The sequence below is a fragment of the Anabas testudineus genome, chromosome 12 (assembly GCF_900324465.2).
Source record: "Anabas testudineus chromosome 12, fAnaTes1.2, whole genome shotgun sequence".
Lineage (NCBI taxonomy): Eukaryota > Metazoa > Chordata > Actinopteri > Anabantiformes > Anabantidae > Anabas > Anabas testudineus.
This window is the reverse complement of record NC_046621.1, coordinates 3,628,674-3,648,247: the sequence shown is the minus strand read 5'-3', so window position 1 is coordinate 3,648,247 and position 19,574 is coordinate 3,628,674. Positions and strand designations below refer to the sequence as shown.

At 38.7% G+C, this 19,574-nt stretch overlaps 2 protein-coding genes across 2 annotated transcripts; one reads left to right on the top strand and one right to left on the bottom strand.

The window, feature by feature from the left end:
- Window positions 1–6,323: 6,323 nt before the first annotated feature.
- On the top strand, window positions 6,324–12,961 carry trappc13 (trafficking protein particle complex 13). The gene is made up of 13 exons (XM_026356310.1): window positions 6,324–6,453; window positions 7,281–7,349; window positions 8,044–8,143; window positions 8,276–8,360; window positions 8,449–8,576; window positions 8,668–8,740; window positions 9,079–9,123; window positions 9,584–9,601; window positions 11,591–11,724; window positions 11,827–12,025; window positions 12,118–12,218; window positions 12,336–12,483; window positions 12,571–12,961. The coding sequence occupies exons 1-13, from the start codon at window positions 6,408–6,410 to the stop codon at window positions 12,676–12,678; spliced, it is 1,254 nt and encodes a 417-aa protein (XP_026212095.1). The 5' UTR covers window positions 6,324–6,407; the 3' UTR covers window positions 12,679–12,961.
- Window positions 12,962–13,241: 280 nt separating this feature from the next.
- sgtb (small glutamine-rich tetratricopeptide repeat (TPR)-containing, beta) lies at window positions 13,242–19,420 on the bottom strand. The gene is made up of 12 exons (XM_026356311.1): window positions 19,358–19,420; window positions 17,952–18,064; window positions 17,568–17,671; window positions 16,665–16,740; window positions 16,005–16,104; window positions 15,743–15,847; window positions 15,506–15,644; window positions 15,355–15,417; window positions 14,967–15,004; window positions 14,777–14,860; window positions 14,168–14,288; window positions 13,242–14,078 (listed from the first exon to the last, which is right to left on the bottom strand). Exons 2-11 carry the CDS (start codon window positions 18,049–18,051, stop codon window positions 14,177–14,179), a joined length of 921 nt encoding a protein of 306 aa, XP_026212096.1. The 5' UTR covers window positions 18,052–18,064; window positions 19,358–19,420; the 3' UTR covers window positions 13,242–14,078; window positions 14,168–14,176.
- Between the last annotated feature and the right edge of the window lie 154 nt (window positions 19,421–19,574).

Here is a 19,574-nt window from a genome sequence, read left to right as displayed (position 1 = left end):
AGGTTCTGTTTGGTCCTTTATGGTTATGTTCCTGACTAATTCATGACTCTGATCAGCTCGAGACAAAGCGAGTTCTGGAAGTCTAGTGCAAACGAATGGCATCTCCCTAACACCCAAACCTACACCCTTGCTTTGTGGTTATTTGGGGTTTTTAACTGAGTTCTTTAAAATATTATGAACACTGTCTCCTGTTTGTCCCTGTTTCCTGACTTTGTGCTAAGCTAAGCTAATTGGCTCCTAGTTTCTGGCGTCTGGTGCAGCTTCACTTACTTTGTGAAGATTGTCTGGAGCTTGTTTGTGGATCATTCCTAAAGGTTTTGAAACTGTAACCGAGCTCCCTCCTGGATCCTTCTGATCGCCTTGTCTTCCACTTTCTGGCCTGTATGTGGGAGTTATAAATTCATGCTTTGCTTCACTTTTATGGAGTTTCATTAGATCTGCTAGGATGTCTTCTCTCATCCTGAGCCCTGTGAATAACTTTCCAGACCCAGAATCAATATTCCTCGTTTTACATTTTATGCGTCTGGGCTCAGAGTCAGTGCCGGGACCTGGACTTGCTGTGCTCGTTGAGGTCTCCTCTGTACTTGGCAGTCCGTCAGCTTTCCGTGTGCTGCTTTGATTGAAGACTTCCATGCTTGAAGTCGTCTCTTTTATCTCCATGTTTACTGTAGTTGTCTCTGCTATGGGCTCTGTTTTCATCATTTCTGTTTCCATTATTTTGTTTAAGGGAGGAGAGCGTATTACTGATTCGTCCGATGGCAGATTTTCCTCTTGTTTAGTATAATTTATGCTCATATTTTCATGTGGTGTATTATTAGTCTCTGTGTTTTCTGTTTTCTCAGTTGCTCCTTTGTCCTGCCCGGCTCTATATGCAGACACCGTAGTCACTTCAGCTATACTTTCTGCTGGTTTTAGAAGTGTGCCCACTGATCTGTCCATTGCATGGATTTCTAATGATATCAATTCATTTTCTTTCAAACATTTGCATATTGAGTTGTCTAGCTTAATAATAAAGTCTTTCTTCATGGGTGGGGGTTCGCCCAGCTTCTTTAAAGGTATATATACCGGTTTCCACCCTGTATCTGTGTCCAGCATAAGTGTTCTTGCAGATGCGGGTTCTGTTTGTGTTTCCATCTGTGTGTCTGGAAGAAATAACTTGATTAAGCCTTCTTCTCCCCCCTCAGTAAAGTCTGGCTGTAAGATGTTTGCTGAGTTTTTCTGCTTTCCATTTTCGATTGTATTTGCATGTGATCCCTCTGTTTCACTTTCTCCCTCCGGAGGTTGAAATTCTGTTTGTTCTGTGATTATTATACCATTGAAATTTTTATAATTGTCCTGAGCAGCCCTTGGGTTATACTGCAGTCTCTTGATGGATTCTTTCTTCTCTCTGGATTCCAGCGAGCGCTGCCTATTAACATAAAATCCATCGTCATCATCATCAGCCTCAGCCTCAGTTACAGCTTTTGAAGAGAGTTGTTTCTGAGGAGCTCTTTGCACACTTGACTCTTCGTCCAAGTTTAAATGCTCCTTTTCCTTCATGATACCAGCTGCATTTGTGTGAATCTCTAATTTTGATAAATCTGAAGTTTTTATTGAAGAGCTGCCAGAGTGCAGAGCAGCAGCTTGTAGACTGTCGAGTTGATTGACTAAAGCTTTGGAGGATTGTCGTCTGTCATCCTGCTTGAGATATTTAATGTCCCTCACTTGCTCTGTATTCTCGTTTTGTCTCATTTGTGGTTCTGCTATGCGTTGTCTGGATATTTTCTTGATGTCCCCTGCTGATTTAGTTTCACCCTCTTTAAGGCAGCAGGAAATAATCACAATTGCAGCTGCACAGTATCTCTTTGTCAGCGTTTTCTGCCATTGAGCAATGGTGGCAGTTGCCCAGCTCTTGGACTTTTCCAGTAAAAAAGTTTGAACGCTGGGACTTGAGGCAGCAGAGTGAGGATGATGCACTAACCACACAGACTGTGAATCAGGACTATCTTTAGGTATATCAATTGCAAAATGCCTGATTCCAGCATCAGTTGATGTGTCTGCACTAATAAGACGTATTTCTGGTAGAGTATCAGAAATCAGAAATTCCTCTTTCTGTAGAAAAAAAACAATCTGCAATGAAAAGAGACAAAGCATAAAATTACATTTAAAACCATTACCAGACTTTAGCATGAACCATAACATTAAAATAACCATATCCTGTGAAAACGTCTGGCCTTTGTCCAGACTGTAAAACAGTATTTCTGCAACTATCGGGACTAAAAGACGATACTTAATGACTGTGGGGATCCCCTAACATTTCTTCTGCACAAGCATGGTGCTGATATTTTAGTTTTAAAATGAAAGATTTTGGTTTGTTGGATATATAGGCACAAAGTTTTTAACTGGCATTCGTGGTTTTCCATTACATACACTCCTACAGCTTCGGTGATTCCCTGACTTTTCCTGTAGTGCCACCAGTAGGTCGGCCTCTGTGGGTTTGAGTGAAATATTTCAACAACTGGTGGATGAATTGCCATGAAATTCAATACAGTCCTTCATGCCCTCCGAAGGATAAACTGTAAGCACATGCTGCTTTAGGGAATCTATCTCTCCATGTCCAGCTTGTTCTCTTTACCATAACGACACATGGTTCTCTCAGCACACAAATACACTACACACACGGTTAAAGAGAGTAGTTTCTTCGAGAGACTGATTTGCATTCCACAGCTGGGAACAGCCGTTCTATTCTGTTAGGTCTGTTCAACTGTTTTTATTTTTAGTTTTCACTTGACAGGTCTCAGGTTTTCTGTGTTAAATTTTAAATGAAGATTCAAGAATTCCACCGCTTGTAAGCAAAAATAAATACGTGAGTCACCCGATGTGAGTCATAAGCCGTTGGTCTTGCAGAAAACAGTGCCCTCTACTGTGAGAATGATGGACCAGTGGACATGTTCTCAACCTCTATTAAACGAATTAGCTGCAAATTGAGAGTTAAAATGACTCTCATTAAATATTTAAACAGGTGCAAACAGGTGGAATAAGGCAAGGATAAACAGATTGCTGATAGCTATCAGATTAGCAGAAATTTAGCACCAATACAGATTAAAGTATGCCATACCATAATTGGAAAATAAGTGTAAGTTCCTGTTAAGGCCTGTTGAGACAAATAGAGTCTGTGGTCTTTTTTTGTGTTTCCCTGGTTAAAAGGAGCGTTCTGCTGTTTGTGCTTTACAGCAACAAAGTCACAGTTTCTCTGGATACTCATCCCATCGTGCACCATTTGGGTCAGAAGTATCTCCAATCCATTGGGAGCCATCTGTTCAGTGAGGAGCAGTTTTCTGCACAAGCCCCAGCTGTAGCAATCCCTGATGCAGTCCCCATCTCCAAGGGGACCCAGGTTAGAAACAAGCAGGGACACCAGCAGCAGCCGCAGTTTCATTGTGCTGAAAATGAGTGCTGGAAAGCTCCATAAACCCAAGAGTAACACTCCTATCTTATAAACTGCGTGTTTCTACTTTGTATATGCAAACTGAGCAGCAAATAAAGGCTCCACTCTATCTAGCCAGGTACAGTAATTATAAAGAGGTAACACTCTAAATGTAATGTAAATGTAAAAGATGCTCCCACTCTGTGAGTGTGTCAGTGTCTCCTTTTTTATTACATCTGGTTATTTCTGTACACTCTTTAGCCAACTTATGACAACTTCCTGGCAGAAATTCACCAGTACAGACACAGACTAAATGATCAACTATCTGATCTAACTTGTTCTAAAAGTCTAGAATAAGTTGTGTGTTACCAATGCTTTTCATAAATTACCTTTTTAATTAGTTCATACATGGCTAGATATTACTCAACTAAATGAAGAAATTACATATCTTATCAACTTTGTATACAAATGAACACTGTGCACATTCAACAATTAATGTTACCACAGTAAAACACTTTTCAAACAATCGCTTTTAATTTTCTACTGTTATTGTTTATTCCCATACATCTGTGTCTAATGTGAAAACATAAAGTACGTTTTTTTTAATGGGGCATTGACTGATGTAGTTTGCAAGTACAACAGTGAAATAGAACAATACAGACTGAGGTGTAGCAGACACCACATTTATCTATCTACGTTGTTATCCTGCACCTGTCCTGAAAAGCTTTGCATATTATCAGACGTCGTCCATAAGAAACTCTGGTCAGGACGACGCCACAGAGCATTACTGTCTATTTGCCTTCGTCGTAGCAGCAGGTAAGAATTAATTTGGTCTTCAATCCACCATAAAAATATTTATTCACTAAGTAGAGCATAAAGTCTGTCATAGAGAGGACAGAATTGTTCATTTTCTTAGTAGTGTAACTAGTAACTATCAACTGATTTTTGTGCTATTCACTGATCATTTCTCTTCAAAGTAAAAAAATATATGTATAAATATACATACTGTAAGTGTACAGTAGGTGTGCAGTTATTTTGTATATTAAAATGCTGTTTTTTGTTAGATTACAGCCTCCAGCGACCGTATCAGTCATATCAGACAAAAGAAAATGGGAAATTCCAATGGTGTATGCAAGGTGACCAACCATAGCAAAAGGAACATCAGAGTGTTCATCACAGACAAAACCCTGGCGATTGATGCCATCATCACATCGGAGTCGAAGGGAGATGATCACAATCCCTCTGTGCTTTCCACGGACAAGAAGTTCAGCTTCTGGAAAGACATCAGCTGCATCCGAGTGCTGGCCTCTCAGAGTCAGGAAGTAAAATATGAGGATCAGCACTACCTGAACATCTTCGTGGAGGATGAAGATGATGAAAACATTTGCTCTAAACAAATTATGCACAACGTGGTGCCAAGCGCTCCATTCAACGTGCTCCTCTATGATGTGTAGAATTCCACCTTTGTCTAGCTACACACAAATGCAATGATAAAGTGAAATATTAAATGATGTGATTGTTAAAAACAAGTCTAAGTGAAGTTGTTCAACAGTGTCTCTGATATTATACAAACCTTACAATCTCAGTATTTCTGATATTAAACTCTACCACAGCTACCATATGGTTATAGATGCTAAAACAACATATAAGACTGAATAATGATTGAATGAGCTGGCCTGAAGAGTTGTAACGTGCAACAGCTAAATATAATCCCTAATGTGGAACTTCAATCAATAAAGGGTGTCTGGATAGTGCAGTGGTAATATCATCACTCTGTGTGGGATACTAGGGTTTAAATCCTGGATGTGGCCTCTTACCCCTGCCTATCTTATACCCCTGTAAGTTGCTTTGGATAAAAACATCTGCCAAATAACTAAATGTAACTGATCTTGTTTTAATCAACCATTTACATTTTCTACGTCTTCTTATTTATAAAACTTCAGGAGATTCTGTTGCAGATGTTAAAATAAAGCTTAGAATATAGTAAACACAAAATTACTACTAAACTACAACTACAAAAGTCGTGTGGTCCTCCTGTAAAACCTTTTCACGGGCACGAACCTTAAGAAGAAAATGTTTTATTAGATTTATGGGGTAAATTCTGTGGTAGTTTATTAGGTAGGTATAGAGAAGTCTCGGCTGTGACATTTTCATTGTCATAAATAAAGTAAATAGAAAGGGTTACGTTGGTTAATATTAGTCACATGTTATTACACGGATGAACTGCTGTGCTGATACTGTTCTACTCCTTTAGATGTCAGTGTAGTGCCACAGAAACAACCAAACTATCCTCCATTGTAGGTTCAGATGGATGTTAGAAAGAATTCAGTGACAAGTTAATTTCCTACATTAATGAAAAATTGCAACATTTGCCCGTTCCACACAGTTGAGATAATCTTTTAACTATAACTAAAATTATTATTATTATTATTATTATTATTATTATTATTATTATTATTATTATTATTATTATTGTAACTGTGTGAGTTCACTATGAGATTTTAATTACAAAAATTTTCTACAAGTGCACAACCCTCACAACCACGAGCAAAGGCTGTTACAACTACAAACTTTGGAATAATGTGTATATATATTAATTTGCAAGCAGATAATATTTGTGAGTCCATATATGTCAACTTAAATATACGACAGCATGTGGAGTCGACAAGAAATAATGAAATCAACAGCTTTTTCACTGCTGCAATGTGAAAAAATGCAAACAAAGATTCATAGTTAAACTCTTTTAAAAACTAGACATATGTATAAAAGTAGTAGAAGTAGTAGTAGAAGTCGCACTTCTTATTTCAAGAACAGATAAATATATAAAGAAAGAAAAAAGATTTGGTGTGAAAGCCATCCCCCACAGTGAGGGCAGTATAAGAAGAAGAAGAAGAAGAAGAAATCTGCTTCCGGTAAGGTCAAAGTTCACCAGCTAGCCTGTCACTACAACCAGCTATTATAGTGGCTAACACTACCACGATTGGGCCATTTTTCTGTCACAATGGAGGTAAATCAAGCGAAACAGGAACACCTACTTGCACTAAAAGGTATATTGTTTCCATTATTACAGCATATATCAGTACAGAGGACGTGTCAGGACAACAGACGCGTTAAATATTTCAGAGCAGCAGGTTGTTGTCATCTGTTGTTGCTAACAGCGCTAGCTAACACCCTATTAAACCTTTACATTTAAAACGTGCTGTTAAGACTGCGTTTGACACTTGTAACGATAAAAAGTTAATTTATTGTCGGAACTGGACCTAAAAACTAAAAGTGACCGAAATCATAATAATAGATTGTATCAGGAATTACACCGATATTTTATAGCGTTAGCTAAGAGTTGGCTAACGTTGGATTCCTGATGAGTAACTTCTGCTTTGAAAAACCCTTTAGCACTTTTATCTCTGGGCATCTTTATATCTGTGCTTTTTGTTTTAAAATAACCAGTTCTACCCACTGTGTTTCAGTAAATGAAAAGCTCCACCAATAAACATATTTCTGTTTATGATGACCCATTAAAAGTTACATAACATTATAATGTATTGTATGATCTCGTATGTACTGGAAATGATAGTTTTAGTGCTAAATATGTTAAATATATTCTTGCAGACTGTAGACCAGTTTTGACAAAACAGGAGACAGAATGACAGCATCATTGCAGTTAGGAAACTAGATCAGTCATCATTTCATTGTTCTAGTGTCTTTTAGAAAAGAAAATAATCAATGAAAGAATAACTGAAAGTAGTTGCCCTATTCAGGATGATTTGGGGGGATTGATACTCGCAGTGAGTGCAGGAATTAAAGTGAAATGAAACATATCCACATTAACTCTTTGTTTTTCTAATCACTGATCACTCTTGCTGTTACTTTACAGTGATGCGTTTAACAAAACCTACACTCTTCACGAACTTGCCAGTGACGTGTGAGGATCGAGATTTGCCAGGTGAGGCTGTTCATGCAGTCATAAAACACATCCTAAATAGTGATTAATTCTCAGATTTACACACCTGCAGCAGCAGAGAATTGTCTGATGTACCTGTATTTTTTAATTAAATGAGTGTGGACTGAGAATATTTATGAAATGATTTTTTTTAAAAGCCATATGTGGACCTGTACACATGGAGAAAGCACACCACCTCTTAACTGATGTGCCTCAGTCAGTGGGGTCACACTCAAACCTTGCTAACAATAAGTCACTGTGCCACTTTAGTTGAGCCAATCACGGGATTCAACCATTTTCAGAAATTTGTTAGAAAAACAAAAACATGAACATTTATATACTTTTTCAGCATATATAGCATATTTTTCTGTTGTCTGTCTCAATTGTTTAAACAGCATTGATGCCCCTGAAAAACTGTGAATTACGATTAGCCTTAACATGAGCATATCAGGTTCTGTTGAGTCGATAACCGTAACTGAAAAACTGATAGTAAGTCAAGTTCAAGTCACAGTTTCATATTCATGTGCACGATGGGAAGCAACATAAGTACTGAGATCGGACTGAAGTGGGCTTTGTGTCTCTGATAGTAGGACTGCTTCTTCCTTGTGTATTGTCCAGCTCACTGTGGAAATTGAGCCAAATTAATCAACATGTTGCTCATACATGACACATCATTTATGTGCTGTTGTCTCTGCAGGGGATTTATTTGGTCAACTGATGAGGGAGGACCCGTCCACCATCAAAGGAGCAGAGACATTAACGCTCGGAGAGATGCTTACATTACCACAGAACTTTGGGTAACAAATGCTAAGTTGCTTTAGAAACTCGAAGAACCAAACAGCTCTAAGTTTCTACTTAAACTATGGTGCAAACTGTTATTTTGTTATTTTGTCTGACCTTTAACTTTTCCACATCTTTATATTATACAGAAATATTTTTCTCGGGGAAACCTTCTCCAGTTACATAAGTGTGCACAATGACGGCAACCAAATAGTAAAGGACATTCTTGTGAAGGTACTGTTGAGAACAATACCTTTCCAACATGTATTACACACTTTGTGATACACATAGTTGTCCTGTTGTTTGGCATGATCCTTTACAGGCTGACCTACAGACCAGCTCACAGCGGCTCAACCTCTCAGCATCAAACTCTGCAGTAGCAGAACTCAAACCTGAATGTTGCATTGATGATGTTATCCACCATGAAGTTAAAGAAATTGGAACACATATGTAAGTGTTCTTTGCTGCTTGCATTTTCTTCATTTGTCTAGAAAGGCTTCATACACATGTGAATGTTTATTTCCTCTCATCCAATTTCCAGCTTAGTCTGTGCAGTCAGTTACTCCACTCAACACGGCGAGAAGCTCTATTTTCGGAAGTTCTTCAAATTCCAGGTGAGCTATATTTGAGTATTGTCATTAGACGGCAGTGGTAAACTCGTGTAAGCTTGGAGAAGACATGAGAAATATCACAGGTCTATCACAGTGCAAATGCAGTTACCACCCATTCTCTACTTTGGGTGTATTGGAGCCGTCTCCTGTTCCTTGTTTCTTTCGTTTTAGCAACATATCCAGGAAGACCTGTATTATGTGTTGGATTTGCATTTTTTCCTAATTGTAGCTCAAGAGTTTTTATTGATAAAACATTTTTGCATAGATATATTTTTTAATGCCAGATGGCGGTGCAGTGTGAGAAAACTACAATGTTTAGCTTACAGTCTATTTTCAATCAGGTTCTGAAGCCACTGGATGTGAAGACAAAGTTCTACAACGCAGAGGTAAGTTAGTCATTCTCAGACAACATCGTCAGCACCAGGGTAAAATAAAGAGCAGCTGTCAACGTGCACAGTCTGTGCACTCGTATCTGTTACCATGTCACTCTGCAAATAGAAGAACTGTATTGTATTGATGTGCAAGTTCTTACTATAGCCTACATTACATGCTTCATATCATGTTTCATTTCATAGTCAGGAACATTTCCAGCTAATAGTGGCTATTAGCTTGAGAAAGATCTCCTGGAAAACTCTTGTAACTCCAGATGAACCCACTAGTCATACTGTGAACTTATGTTTAGCTGGTGTACAAGGGTTTTCCCACATAGAGGCCATGAGTTCTTTCCTTATTCTCATTTTATACCAGTAGATTTTTTTATGTTAGGCTGCAAAATATTCATTGTCATCATCTTTGGCATGTAACTTCATTTCTTTATTATGTCTTGTATTTTATTTTCTCCATTAGAGTGACCTCAGTTCTGTGGTAATTGTTTTTTTTTTTTCTGTTTTCATTGCTGAACATTAGCTTCTATTAATCCTTTTGGTGCAGCAGACCTTGTCTTTCTGGGGTCAACAGAAAGGTGCAAAGTGGAAAAAATGGAAATAAAAGTAAGAATTTTGTGCCGTCTGCTAAATAGACGGGATAAAGATAAGATAAACAAACCTTTAAAAAAGGTTTCCATATTAATTTGAAAATCATCAACATGAGCTGTCCATTATTTTCCTTTCCCTTTCTTTGAACCCCTGTGCTTTCTTGCAAATTCATCCTACACAACGCTTGACTTTGAAGTTTGTGGTGTCAAATTGTGGCGGGTGGGGATACCATTGATTTTAATCATGATTGGAAATGTTATTCTGTAAGTGTGCACTGTGATTCTTATCATTTTCTGTTTGCCAAGATTTAAATGCTTATGTAATGTGCATTTGAATATTACTTTAACTGTGTTTCTGGGTTTAAGTTTTGATGGGACAGACCAGTTAAGGCCTTATTTCATTATAAAACTTGGTTAAGTTTAAATGTTTAAGAATTCATGAAACAAATATATTTGATCATATGTAAAATGATATGAGGTGTGAGGTGTTTCACATTGGAATGGCTTTGCATGAAATGCTGAGCTTTGTGATTTAACATTAACTTCACTCAGAATGGTTCAGTTGTTTATATTATGAACTGCAGGCATGAACTAATCTCTGCTTCTCTGTCATCGTATCTTGCAGTATAGTAAAGGTTGCACTGAAAAAGCTACTGTTGCTCTCCCAAAGAATCAACTAGTTGTCCAAATAAAAACAAGAATTGCTGCCCCGACACCTTAATGAGTCTTCTAAGGTGTTGGATTTAAATCAAAATGAATAAATTAAAATTTAAATATGATATAATTAGGTTGTTTATTAATACAGTTTTATTACTGATTATATAATAATATAAGAGATTATTGTAACAGTATTTTTCTGTAAAAGTAAATAATTTTTTTTAATAACTCAAACACATAGAGCCTAATGAAAGAATATTTTGTATTCTAAACTCTCTTAACTGCACAGTCTTGTCATCAGTCGCTCCATTTCAGACCGGTGGATACCACCTGTTCATAAGGAGCTGCATGTCCACAAGCTGCGTGTCACTCCTAAAATTGCAACGTGAAGCTCCTTTTCCATTTCATCTATAGGAAAGTTCCACTCACTCAAGAATTTCACACCATCGAGCTTTAAGCTTGAAGTTCTTCTGTGGAATTTTCTTAACTTGGACATTTGTCCTGTTATAGAGTAGACAAAACCACCTCGCTTGGATGTAGTACAGCCTTTTTAGATATTTTTTTATTTTTTGTAATCTGTTGGTTTCATAATCTAGTGATATGATTACAATGATACAAATGATTTAAATAATTTGTTTAGTTAAAGACACAACCAGTTGATGTTTGAGAGATCACTTTGAATGACTTGACATTGCACAACCCCTACTGTATCCTCTGCTGGTCAGCACATGTACTAACAACGTCTACAAAGGTACCCTGAGCAAACATAACTGAATCTAATTTATCTAATTGGTGCTTATACTCGGAGATAAATGTTAATCATTTAAACTCACTTCACGGAAAGACAAGCTTCAAGCACAAGTTCACATGTTTTTTTAAGTCTATCTCAAAACATTAATCATCTGCATATATATACATCAGAAGAGGTAATGCTGTTTGTTTTCAGGATGGTCTCATACAAACTTCCCTGTGGAAGTACATTTTATTCTTGTACAATGATAATTAATGCTCTTAACTCTTCAGATGATTATAATGGCAAGTGAATATTGTTTAAAGACAGAATTGAAAACATGTGAAGCAGTGCTTTAAGTCAGCAGGACGTTGCACAACCCTAACCTCTCTTAATGCCTAATGATACAGTTCTCATGTTGCTCAGTTGGCCTTGGAGATTATGCAGTGATACTCAACAAATATTAGTGTGACCCCTCACTTCTCTGCTCCAGACAGATGAAGTGTTCCTGGAGGCACAGATTCAGAACATCACCACCTCGCCAATGTTCATGGAGAAAGTGTCTCTGGAGCCTTCCATGATGTACAACGTTACAGAGCTCAACGCAGTCAAGTCTGGAGAAGAAGAGTAAAAGCACTTTAATTATATATATTCTCATCTTAAAGCAGTTGCAAAAAGATGGATTTATATAATCTTTTACACTTGTTTTCTGCTGCTTCTCCTTGTCAGAGAGTCCACATTTGGGAAGATGTCCTACCTGCAGCCGATGGACACACGGCAGTACCTGTACTGCCTTAAACCAAAGCCAGAGTACGCAGAGAAAGCTGGCGTCATCAAAGGTGTGACGGTGATAGGCAAGCTTGACATCGTATGGAAGACAAATCTCGGGGAGAGGGGGAGGCTTCAGACCAGTCAGCTACAAAGAATGGTAACAGCTGCTGTCTTAATGCACCTGACGATGTCAAAATAAAAGTTCTTAAATGGGTTTTTGTTACGGCTCCGACCTTATATGTCCTTCAGGCCCCAGGATATGGAGACATTAGGCTGTCTTTAGAGGTGATTCCTGACACTGTGAACCTTGAAGAACCTTTTGAGATCATCTGTAAAATCACCAACTGCAGGTAAAAAATTCTGAGTTCATTAGATGTCTGAGAAAACCTTCAAAATATTGAAACTTTAATATAAAAATCAATAGTTTCATAGATCTGACCCAGCTTCCTTTGACCTTTGTGTTGTAGCGAAAGAACCATGGACCTGGTGCTGGAGATGTGTAACACCAGGTCGATCCACTGGTGTGGTGTATCAGGACGACAGCTCGGGAAGCTCAGTCCTGCTGCCTCCCTCTCACTGCCTCTCACAGTCTTCTCATCTGTCCAGGGTCTGCAGGTAAGATTAAACCTTCAGAAGTATGGATATGGGGTTTCTTTTATCTTCTTTCTCACTAACATCATATTCTTCCCCTCTTTATTTTAGAGTATTTCTGGATTGAGACTCACAGACACATTTCTGAAGAGGACATACGAATATGATGACATTGCACAAGTGTGCGTGATTTGCCCGTATATGAGCAACGAGTGCTAGAAATTTTATTTACCCTTTTGGATTTTAGACATGACTGGACCAACTGTGAAAGTCTGCATGCACTGCTGACATTTCACTCTTTTTGCAACCTGAGGGGACAATACTTTATTTTAAAATGAGTTGTGAATAATATAAATCACTTTCTTTGAAAATAATTATGTAAATGCGTATTAATAACTGAACAAAATGTTAATAAAATCTCTGTAATCTTACATTTTCTATTGCTTTTCTGAGCACATTTCGTGGCGTCCATGGTGGCTTATTAAAATACTCCAGAAACAAAGACTCAAATCATTTTTTATCTAATCCCCTTAGTGTTTATAGTCAATTCCAGCTGAAGTTTAACAAGGACAGGTTGTCAGTCTACCTCGGGACCAAAGTATATATCACACCTGCTTGAGACACCTCGGACATATTCCTTATTATTACGTTACAGTCTGAATTGTGAGATACTGTAGGTTTTCCCTGAAATTGTGGGACCTGTATTGGTTTTTAGAGAAATCTCAGCAACAGAGGTTGAGATCTCCTGATACAGAGGCAAAAAAACAAGACTGTGCGTAGTTTTCAGACATTTATTCACATGTTTTTGACAAAACCTCATGTTGCCCTAGCATACCTATTCGTTTTCATAAAGTGTCTGATCTGAAACAGCAGATTTAAGCATGCAAAACAATCTGAATATGTTATTACTAGTTAATGAACAATTAAGTAGCGTTAAAGGGGACATTAATTCTCGCTAAAGTGCAATAACAACGGAATGCAGGTTGTTAACACTGCTATACAATTACATAGTTGTTTTAATCAAATGTTTAGTACTTATTGAAAAGCAGTGATGTGAGTCCTACATGTTCAAGGACTGAATGGCCTTTTATACCCAATAAAGAATTAGTGTGTTCTGTCTACAAAAATAATATTAAATAAGATGTAATATAAAGAAGCCGATCCTGGTGTCCTGTGTATATTAAACGCAAGAAAGCAGAATGTTCCCTGCAATGCTGTAAAAGTCTATTTCTCCCCAACCCTCAATTTATCATGACTTGTCAGAAGGAACCTTAACTCATAACATGAAGAGGGCAGTATTTTCAGCACAAAAACACGATGTCTGCAGGATGTAAAAACTCTGAAGAAAGAATTGAACTCATCTTCTGTCAGTAGGCTGAATACGTTCTTGGCTCTTTTGTATGATTAGATGTTTTGCTCGAAATGTTTGGGATGCCTCCTTTCGTGGTCCAGTCTCCAGGCCCCCGTCTCTCCACTCCAGGGCCTTTATTCACAGTAAAGTGCCTTCGACCCCATCTTTGTCTCTTCATTCCAGCTCTGCCGGGGATTTGACTTTAAGAAATGGGTGTAGAGATTGTAATCGCGCTATATGGTTGCCCTTTCTTGAAAAAGATGTGAGGCTAAAATGAAAGGGGATGCACGTTAGTGAGTGAGATCTATAAAGGTGTCCCGATGGTCAGCTCAGTTTTAGTTTTAAATACTAAACTACCTGAGTAGATCATGAGTGCTCCTCTGCGCTGCCACTGAAGGAGCGGCTCCGGATGTGGTTCCTCAGCTGTTCGATCAACTCTGGGTTCTGCTGTTGGATCTGCTGGGCAAACTGTTGTCCCCTGAAAGAGGAGAGCAGAGAGACGAGATAGGGTCATCTTTGTATATGCAATTTGAAATTGTTTTGTAATTTCACAGTTTGAAAAATGTCCTTGTCCTCTTTCCTGCCAAGATGCAGATGGGAAGATCAATGCCACGCTCATAATGGTAAGCGTAAGCAGCAAGTGAAACACATCAGAAACAAATCGCTAACATGGCTCCAGCACATTTAAAAATAAATAACGCGGGACATCAATTATATCTCCTTTGTTGAATGTGTACAAAAACCTCACCCTGTGGTTTTACTGTGTTGGGCTGATAAAAGTAGTCACTTCACATGTATTTTGACATGCTGTGTGTGAGTGTTTTGCTTGTGTGTATTTCAGTTTTACAGTGCTGAATTTTCTATTGCTATGTTGCTTTAAATCAACCTTAAGCACATGAGAGTAGAAACATTTTTCAAAAACTATGCCTTTGACATCTTAACCTATAAATTATTGAGTGTACTTACGCTTCAATCAAGCTGGACAAATCTGACATTCCTCCTACTCCTGCTGCAGGACCTCCGACCGCATTAGACATCATTCCTGACATACTGACCACACAGTGACAGTCAGTTACAGTACTACACGTCACACTTTACTTTCTGGCAATTGTAAAAGCACTCAACTTATTTTTGACAACTTATTTTTGACACTCACAGCTGTTGTACTTGCTGGTTCTGCATCACGCTTGCAGCCTGTGAACAGAAATCAAACTCAAACCCACTGTGCCACATGCACGTCTGATTACACTCACAGTTTCGTGAGAGAAACAATGTATGATCTAATGCTACGGATGTACATATGCAACTTTCAGATTAAATGCATCCTCTCACTGTAGCTGCAATAAAACTCTTGGCCATACAAGGTCCTTTCCACTAGACAACAACTACGGTTGATTAACAGACTAACTGCCACTCATGGGACTAATTAGGGAAAAGGCTGACACCTGTCTCCAGGACAAATGCTAAGTTAACAGCACAGCTGATAACCTCTACTGTGTCTGTTACACAGCCAGGCTTTGTATGTACAGGTAACATGTTCCTACCATGCTGATGAAGGCAGGGTTGTTGATTAAACTAGCCATGTCAAATCCCAATCCAGCAGCTATCTGTGGCACACATTCACAGAGAGACAGAGGTCAAAACAATCAGAGTGAGGTGTAAATGTATTAACTGTATGACTTACGATAAACTTACTGGACTGGTGGCTTCTTTTTGTTTCTGCTCTGCAATCTTCAGGTTGGATTTGTAGGTGTCATTCTCGGGATCTAATACCAAAGCTTTCTTGAAATAGGAGATGGCCTCTGGGTACTTGTTCATGGCTGTCAAAGCCAACCTGCAGCCAAAGAAGGGAGACAGACAGGCATACAGTAAGCTACGACAGAGACAGGCTCAATAAGACTTGGTTTGTACAGTAAATCACATTAAACTCACCCCATTCGTCCATAAGCTTTACTGTAGGTAGGATCAATCCCAATGGCTCGCTCACAGTCACCAGTTGCCTCTGTGTAATTTCCCAGTTTACTGTGGGCTGCAGCCCTGCAAAGAAGCATCATCTAGGCCATTAAAACATTATCACCAGCTCCTTTAATACATTTCCTGCTCCACCCACCCAGTCTACTATCTCCTCTTATAGAAAAAACTTTGTTAGATGCAAAACAAAAAGAGGGTCAAAGATGGGGCTTGGTGGAAATACCTATTGCAGTAGTACACAGCGTTTCTTAGGTCCAGTTCAATCGCCTTTGTGTAGCACTCCACCGCACATCTGTAATTGTCTTCCTTCATGTGGTTGTTCCCTAAAAAGAAAAGATTTCACTGTTGACAGAGTTGAAGCTGAATTAAGGTAACTACAACTAACAGTTCTATTTCTTAATCAGTGAACCTTAATATTATTTTCCGTTTAGTCTTTAAAATAGCTTTTTATTCAATTAACTATTAAAAATAAAAGATAAATAAAGTACTACTGCATCATGACTGTATGTAGTAAAGTCAAAGCAGCCGATCTGCACAATGTAGAAGCATTTTTGGAAAATGACAAAAAAAATATAGAGATTATCAAGCAGTTGCCTTAAGTTTAATTAATCAAAGCTAAATACTTGATATAAACACTGAGAGATTAGGTTATAGAAACGATTATGCTTTAAAAATTAAGGCATAATTCAGTAACAAAAGTCAGTTTTTGGAGCTGCAGAACTCCGAATAACATTTCTGAACCTTCTGATCTGTTCTGTGTTGACCAGCAACTTTAAATCAAGGCAGTGTATCATCTCACAAATAAGTTAATTAAAGCTAGCTATTGTGCAAATGTATTTTTCTTTTCTTTACACTCAAGTCCTCTAAAGGGTTTTAACATTACCTTCATTTTTAAGTTGCTCTGCTCGCTCGATGTCTTCAGGAGATGGGGAGGTCTCTGGTATGGTTATGTTGTCATTCTAAGTAAAGGCAAGGTACAAGTTATTACTTCAAAATTAACTGTGAATGTTGACTGTGATAATGCAAATTACAGTATGTGAACCTCTAGGATTCTCAATTGATTTGAAGGTGACATTGGAATCAGTTGTGAGTGTGGAAGTCCCAGCATTATTTAAAGAAGATCGATCTGGGTATTCATTATCTAAGTCTGAATTTGAAAACACAGGCTTGTAGAAATGTGTCAAGCCTCAAACTTTTTTTGACAACTTCAAAAGAAAAGTTGTTGCTCAGCTTGACTGACAGCTTGAATTAGAAAAGTTGTGTTTGTGTCTGCATTCCAGCATAAGTAACTATCTGTGAAACATGGTGGTGGCAGCATCATGATTTGGGCCTGCTGTACAAGCAAAAGCTGCAGAAAAATGTCAATGTACTGTATCCATCCATGAATGAAGCTCAACAGACAGTGGCTCAATCAGGAAGAGAACAACCCTAAACACACAAATCATTCTCACATAAAGTGGTTAAAGCATAAGAAATGTACTGTTTTGGAATTGTTGAGTCACACTCCTGCCTTTAATCCTGTGTAAAAGCTGTACAAGGAGCTGAAGGATGCAGTTCACATAAAGATGCAACAAACATCCCTGAATTGTAGCTGTTCAAGCTGATGTGCAGGTGGACAAACGATTAAAACCAAAGATACCAGAAACACTGCAAAAGTGGGTCACACCAGTTACTGAGGACACTTTTTCAACACCCAGTATGGCTGGCCTTTCATATGAAACATATGAAATTATTATATATTTATATTTGGTACAGTTTTCTCTCCTATGGATTGTTCAGTACCCACCTTTAACAGGGAATTCAGGAATATCTCTCTCAGCGGCTGTGGCACGGCCAGATGGCAGTCACTGGAGCTGATCTTAAAGGTGGTTTCCAGACACTGTATCGCAACTGCAGTGGAGGAGCAGTACAACATGACAAGATAAAGATAATGTTGAGATAAATTACATGGGTGCAATTTGAACATAACAGCTAAACAATTGATGTGGGAGTTTACAGTATTATCACGGTGAGTCAGAATGCTCACAGTGAGAAACGTTAACTGTCCTGTCCATCTCTTTGGATGAATCTGCATCTGGTGATACTGCACTTATATTAGGTTCAATCTGACATGGACAGGACAAGAGTGTCTAATGTTTTTAGGTGCTTTCTAAACTGTGAGCCCACCAACCTTCGAGGCTCTCCTGCTCATCAGAATTCAAAGCTCCACCGTGTGTTTGATCTCGTAGGAACTGCACAATAGAGTAGGCCAGGCGCTTCTCCACTGCCATTTTTACCTGGAAACTGCAGGGCACAGGGATGTTATTTGACATGAGGTACCTATACACCAATGACTATATTATTACAATAGTACTATATACTGTTTTGCTTCTCAGAGTGGCTGCGGGATGTCCCAGAAATGCCCTTCTTTTATGTTAAGGCTAATTTAATAGCATACAATATACATTTATGAATGCAATAACCATAAATTAACAATTAATAAAGTGTTATCTACTAATATCATCACTTATAGTTGATTTCTTAATGCTGAACAACAGGAGTTCTTGATGCTTATTGCATTAGTCTGTGATGAGCCCTGTAACACTACATATAACAAGGTATTCACATAAGACTCAGCTGACTCATAGCAAGAAACTGATGGATTGGATGATATTATTGCAATAATAATGTGATGTGGCATAACTCTGAACTGAACTTTGAGTTTTTTTATGTAATTAATATTAACACCTGGATTATGAGACCTGGAAATGTGGCACCTGTCCACAGGCCCCAGATGATTGTGTGAAATGAGATAAATTGCATTTCCTTTAATGAAATAATTGCAATTTGAATCACATCCTTGTAAAATACATTCCAAGCTGCCGTTGCACCTCATTTTGTGATCCCTTCATGTCGAAGCAGCCTGGAACAAACTCCCAGATAACACAGTCTTAATTAAATCAAATGACTACAGTCATGTTTCTGCTTCTTCTTACTGCTGCTGGTGCATTTGTCCCTTGTTCCCAAGACAACTCTAAGGAGTGTTTAAGCAGAATGACTTGATGCTGGTGTCTGATAAAGGCAGTCCCACAGTGCCACTATAATAAAAGGTGATCATCAAGGAGTTGCAGGCACTAACACTGCCTCTTATTTCCATCACGTGCTGGTGCCTGGCGTTGTTATGTTCATGCAGGTCTTGCACAGCTTCTCCTCCCGTGTGTTGACACACGTAAACGCAGTGATGCAGAAGCTGTGATGTAATACCACGACGGGAGACCACAGAGCTTTTTAATTCAACATGCAGGAGTCATGTTTTCACAAAAGCTCTGGGTTAAAGCTAATACAACAGCTGACACTTGCAGCTGGGTGTCATTTCTAACAGCTTGTTTTGTTTTTTTTTTACCATTCGTGCGCACAGAGCTCGCTTGTGCAGCTTGTGTGATGGAGGCTGAAACAAACACAATCCTCCTTTAAAGAGACGATAAACACGAAGAGAAGACAGAAGGGGCCATCTCTGATCCCTGCAAACACACTGAAGCTCATTTCTAGATAGCATTGTGTCAAAGGATGCTGCTAAGTGTCCCCCCGCCCACCTACCTGAGCTCTTCTCCAGCTGTCTCCTGCTACCGCGTCATGAGCACAGTGTCAGTGAGCGCATCCTGCCCCTCGGCGCATGCGCGTTTCCAGCGGAAATGAGAGGGATTGCACATGCAGGAGAGGGAGGAAGGTGTGTGGGGGGGGGGGTTATTGGTGCTGCAGCAGCTGGGACTCCGCCACCGTAAGAGGGGAAGAGCGCGGTTGTTTTCTGCACGTA

Excerpts from the sequence above, each read along its gene's own strand:
- trappc13 (XM_026356310.1), top strand. The coding sequence starts at position 6,408 with ATGGAGGTAAATCAAGCGAAACAGGAACACCTACTTGCACTAAAAG. Across the intron at positions 7,350-8,043 it reads TGAGGATCGAGATTTGCCAG|GGGATTTATTTGGTCAACTG; the intron begins GTGAGGCTGTTC and ends TTGTCTCTGCAG. Across the intron at positions 8,144-8,275 it reads ACATTACCACAGAACTTTGG|AAATATTTTTCTCGGGGAAA; the intron begins GTAACAAATGCT and ends TATATTATACAG.
- sgtb (XM_026356311.1), bottom strand. The coding sequence starts at position 18,051 with ATGGCAGTGGAGAAGCGCCTGGCCTACTCTATTGTGCAGTTCCTACGA. Across the intron at positions 14,861-14,966 it reads AACCAGCAAGTACAACAGCT|TATGTCAGGAATGATGTCTA; the intron begins GTGAGTGTCAAA and ends CTGTGTGGTCAG. Across the intron at positions 14,289-14,776 it reads TTGTCCAGCTTGATTGAAGC|GGGACAACAGTTTGCCCAGC; the intron begins GTAAGTACACTC and ends CTCCTCTTTCAG.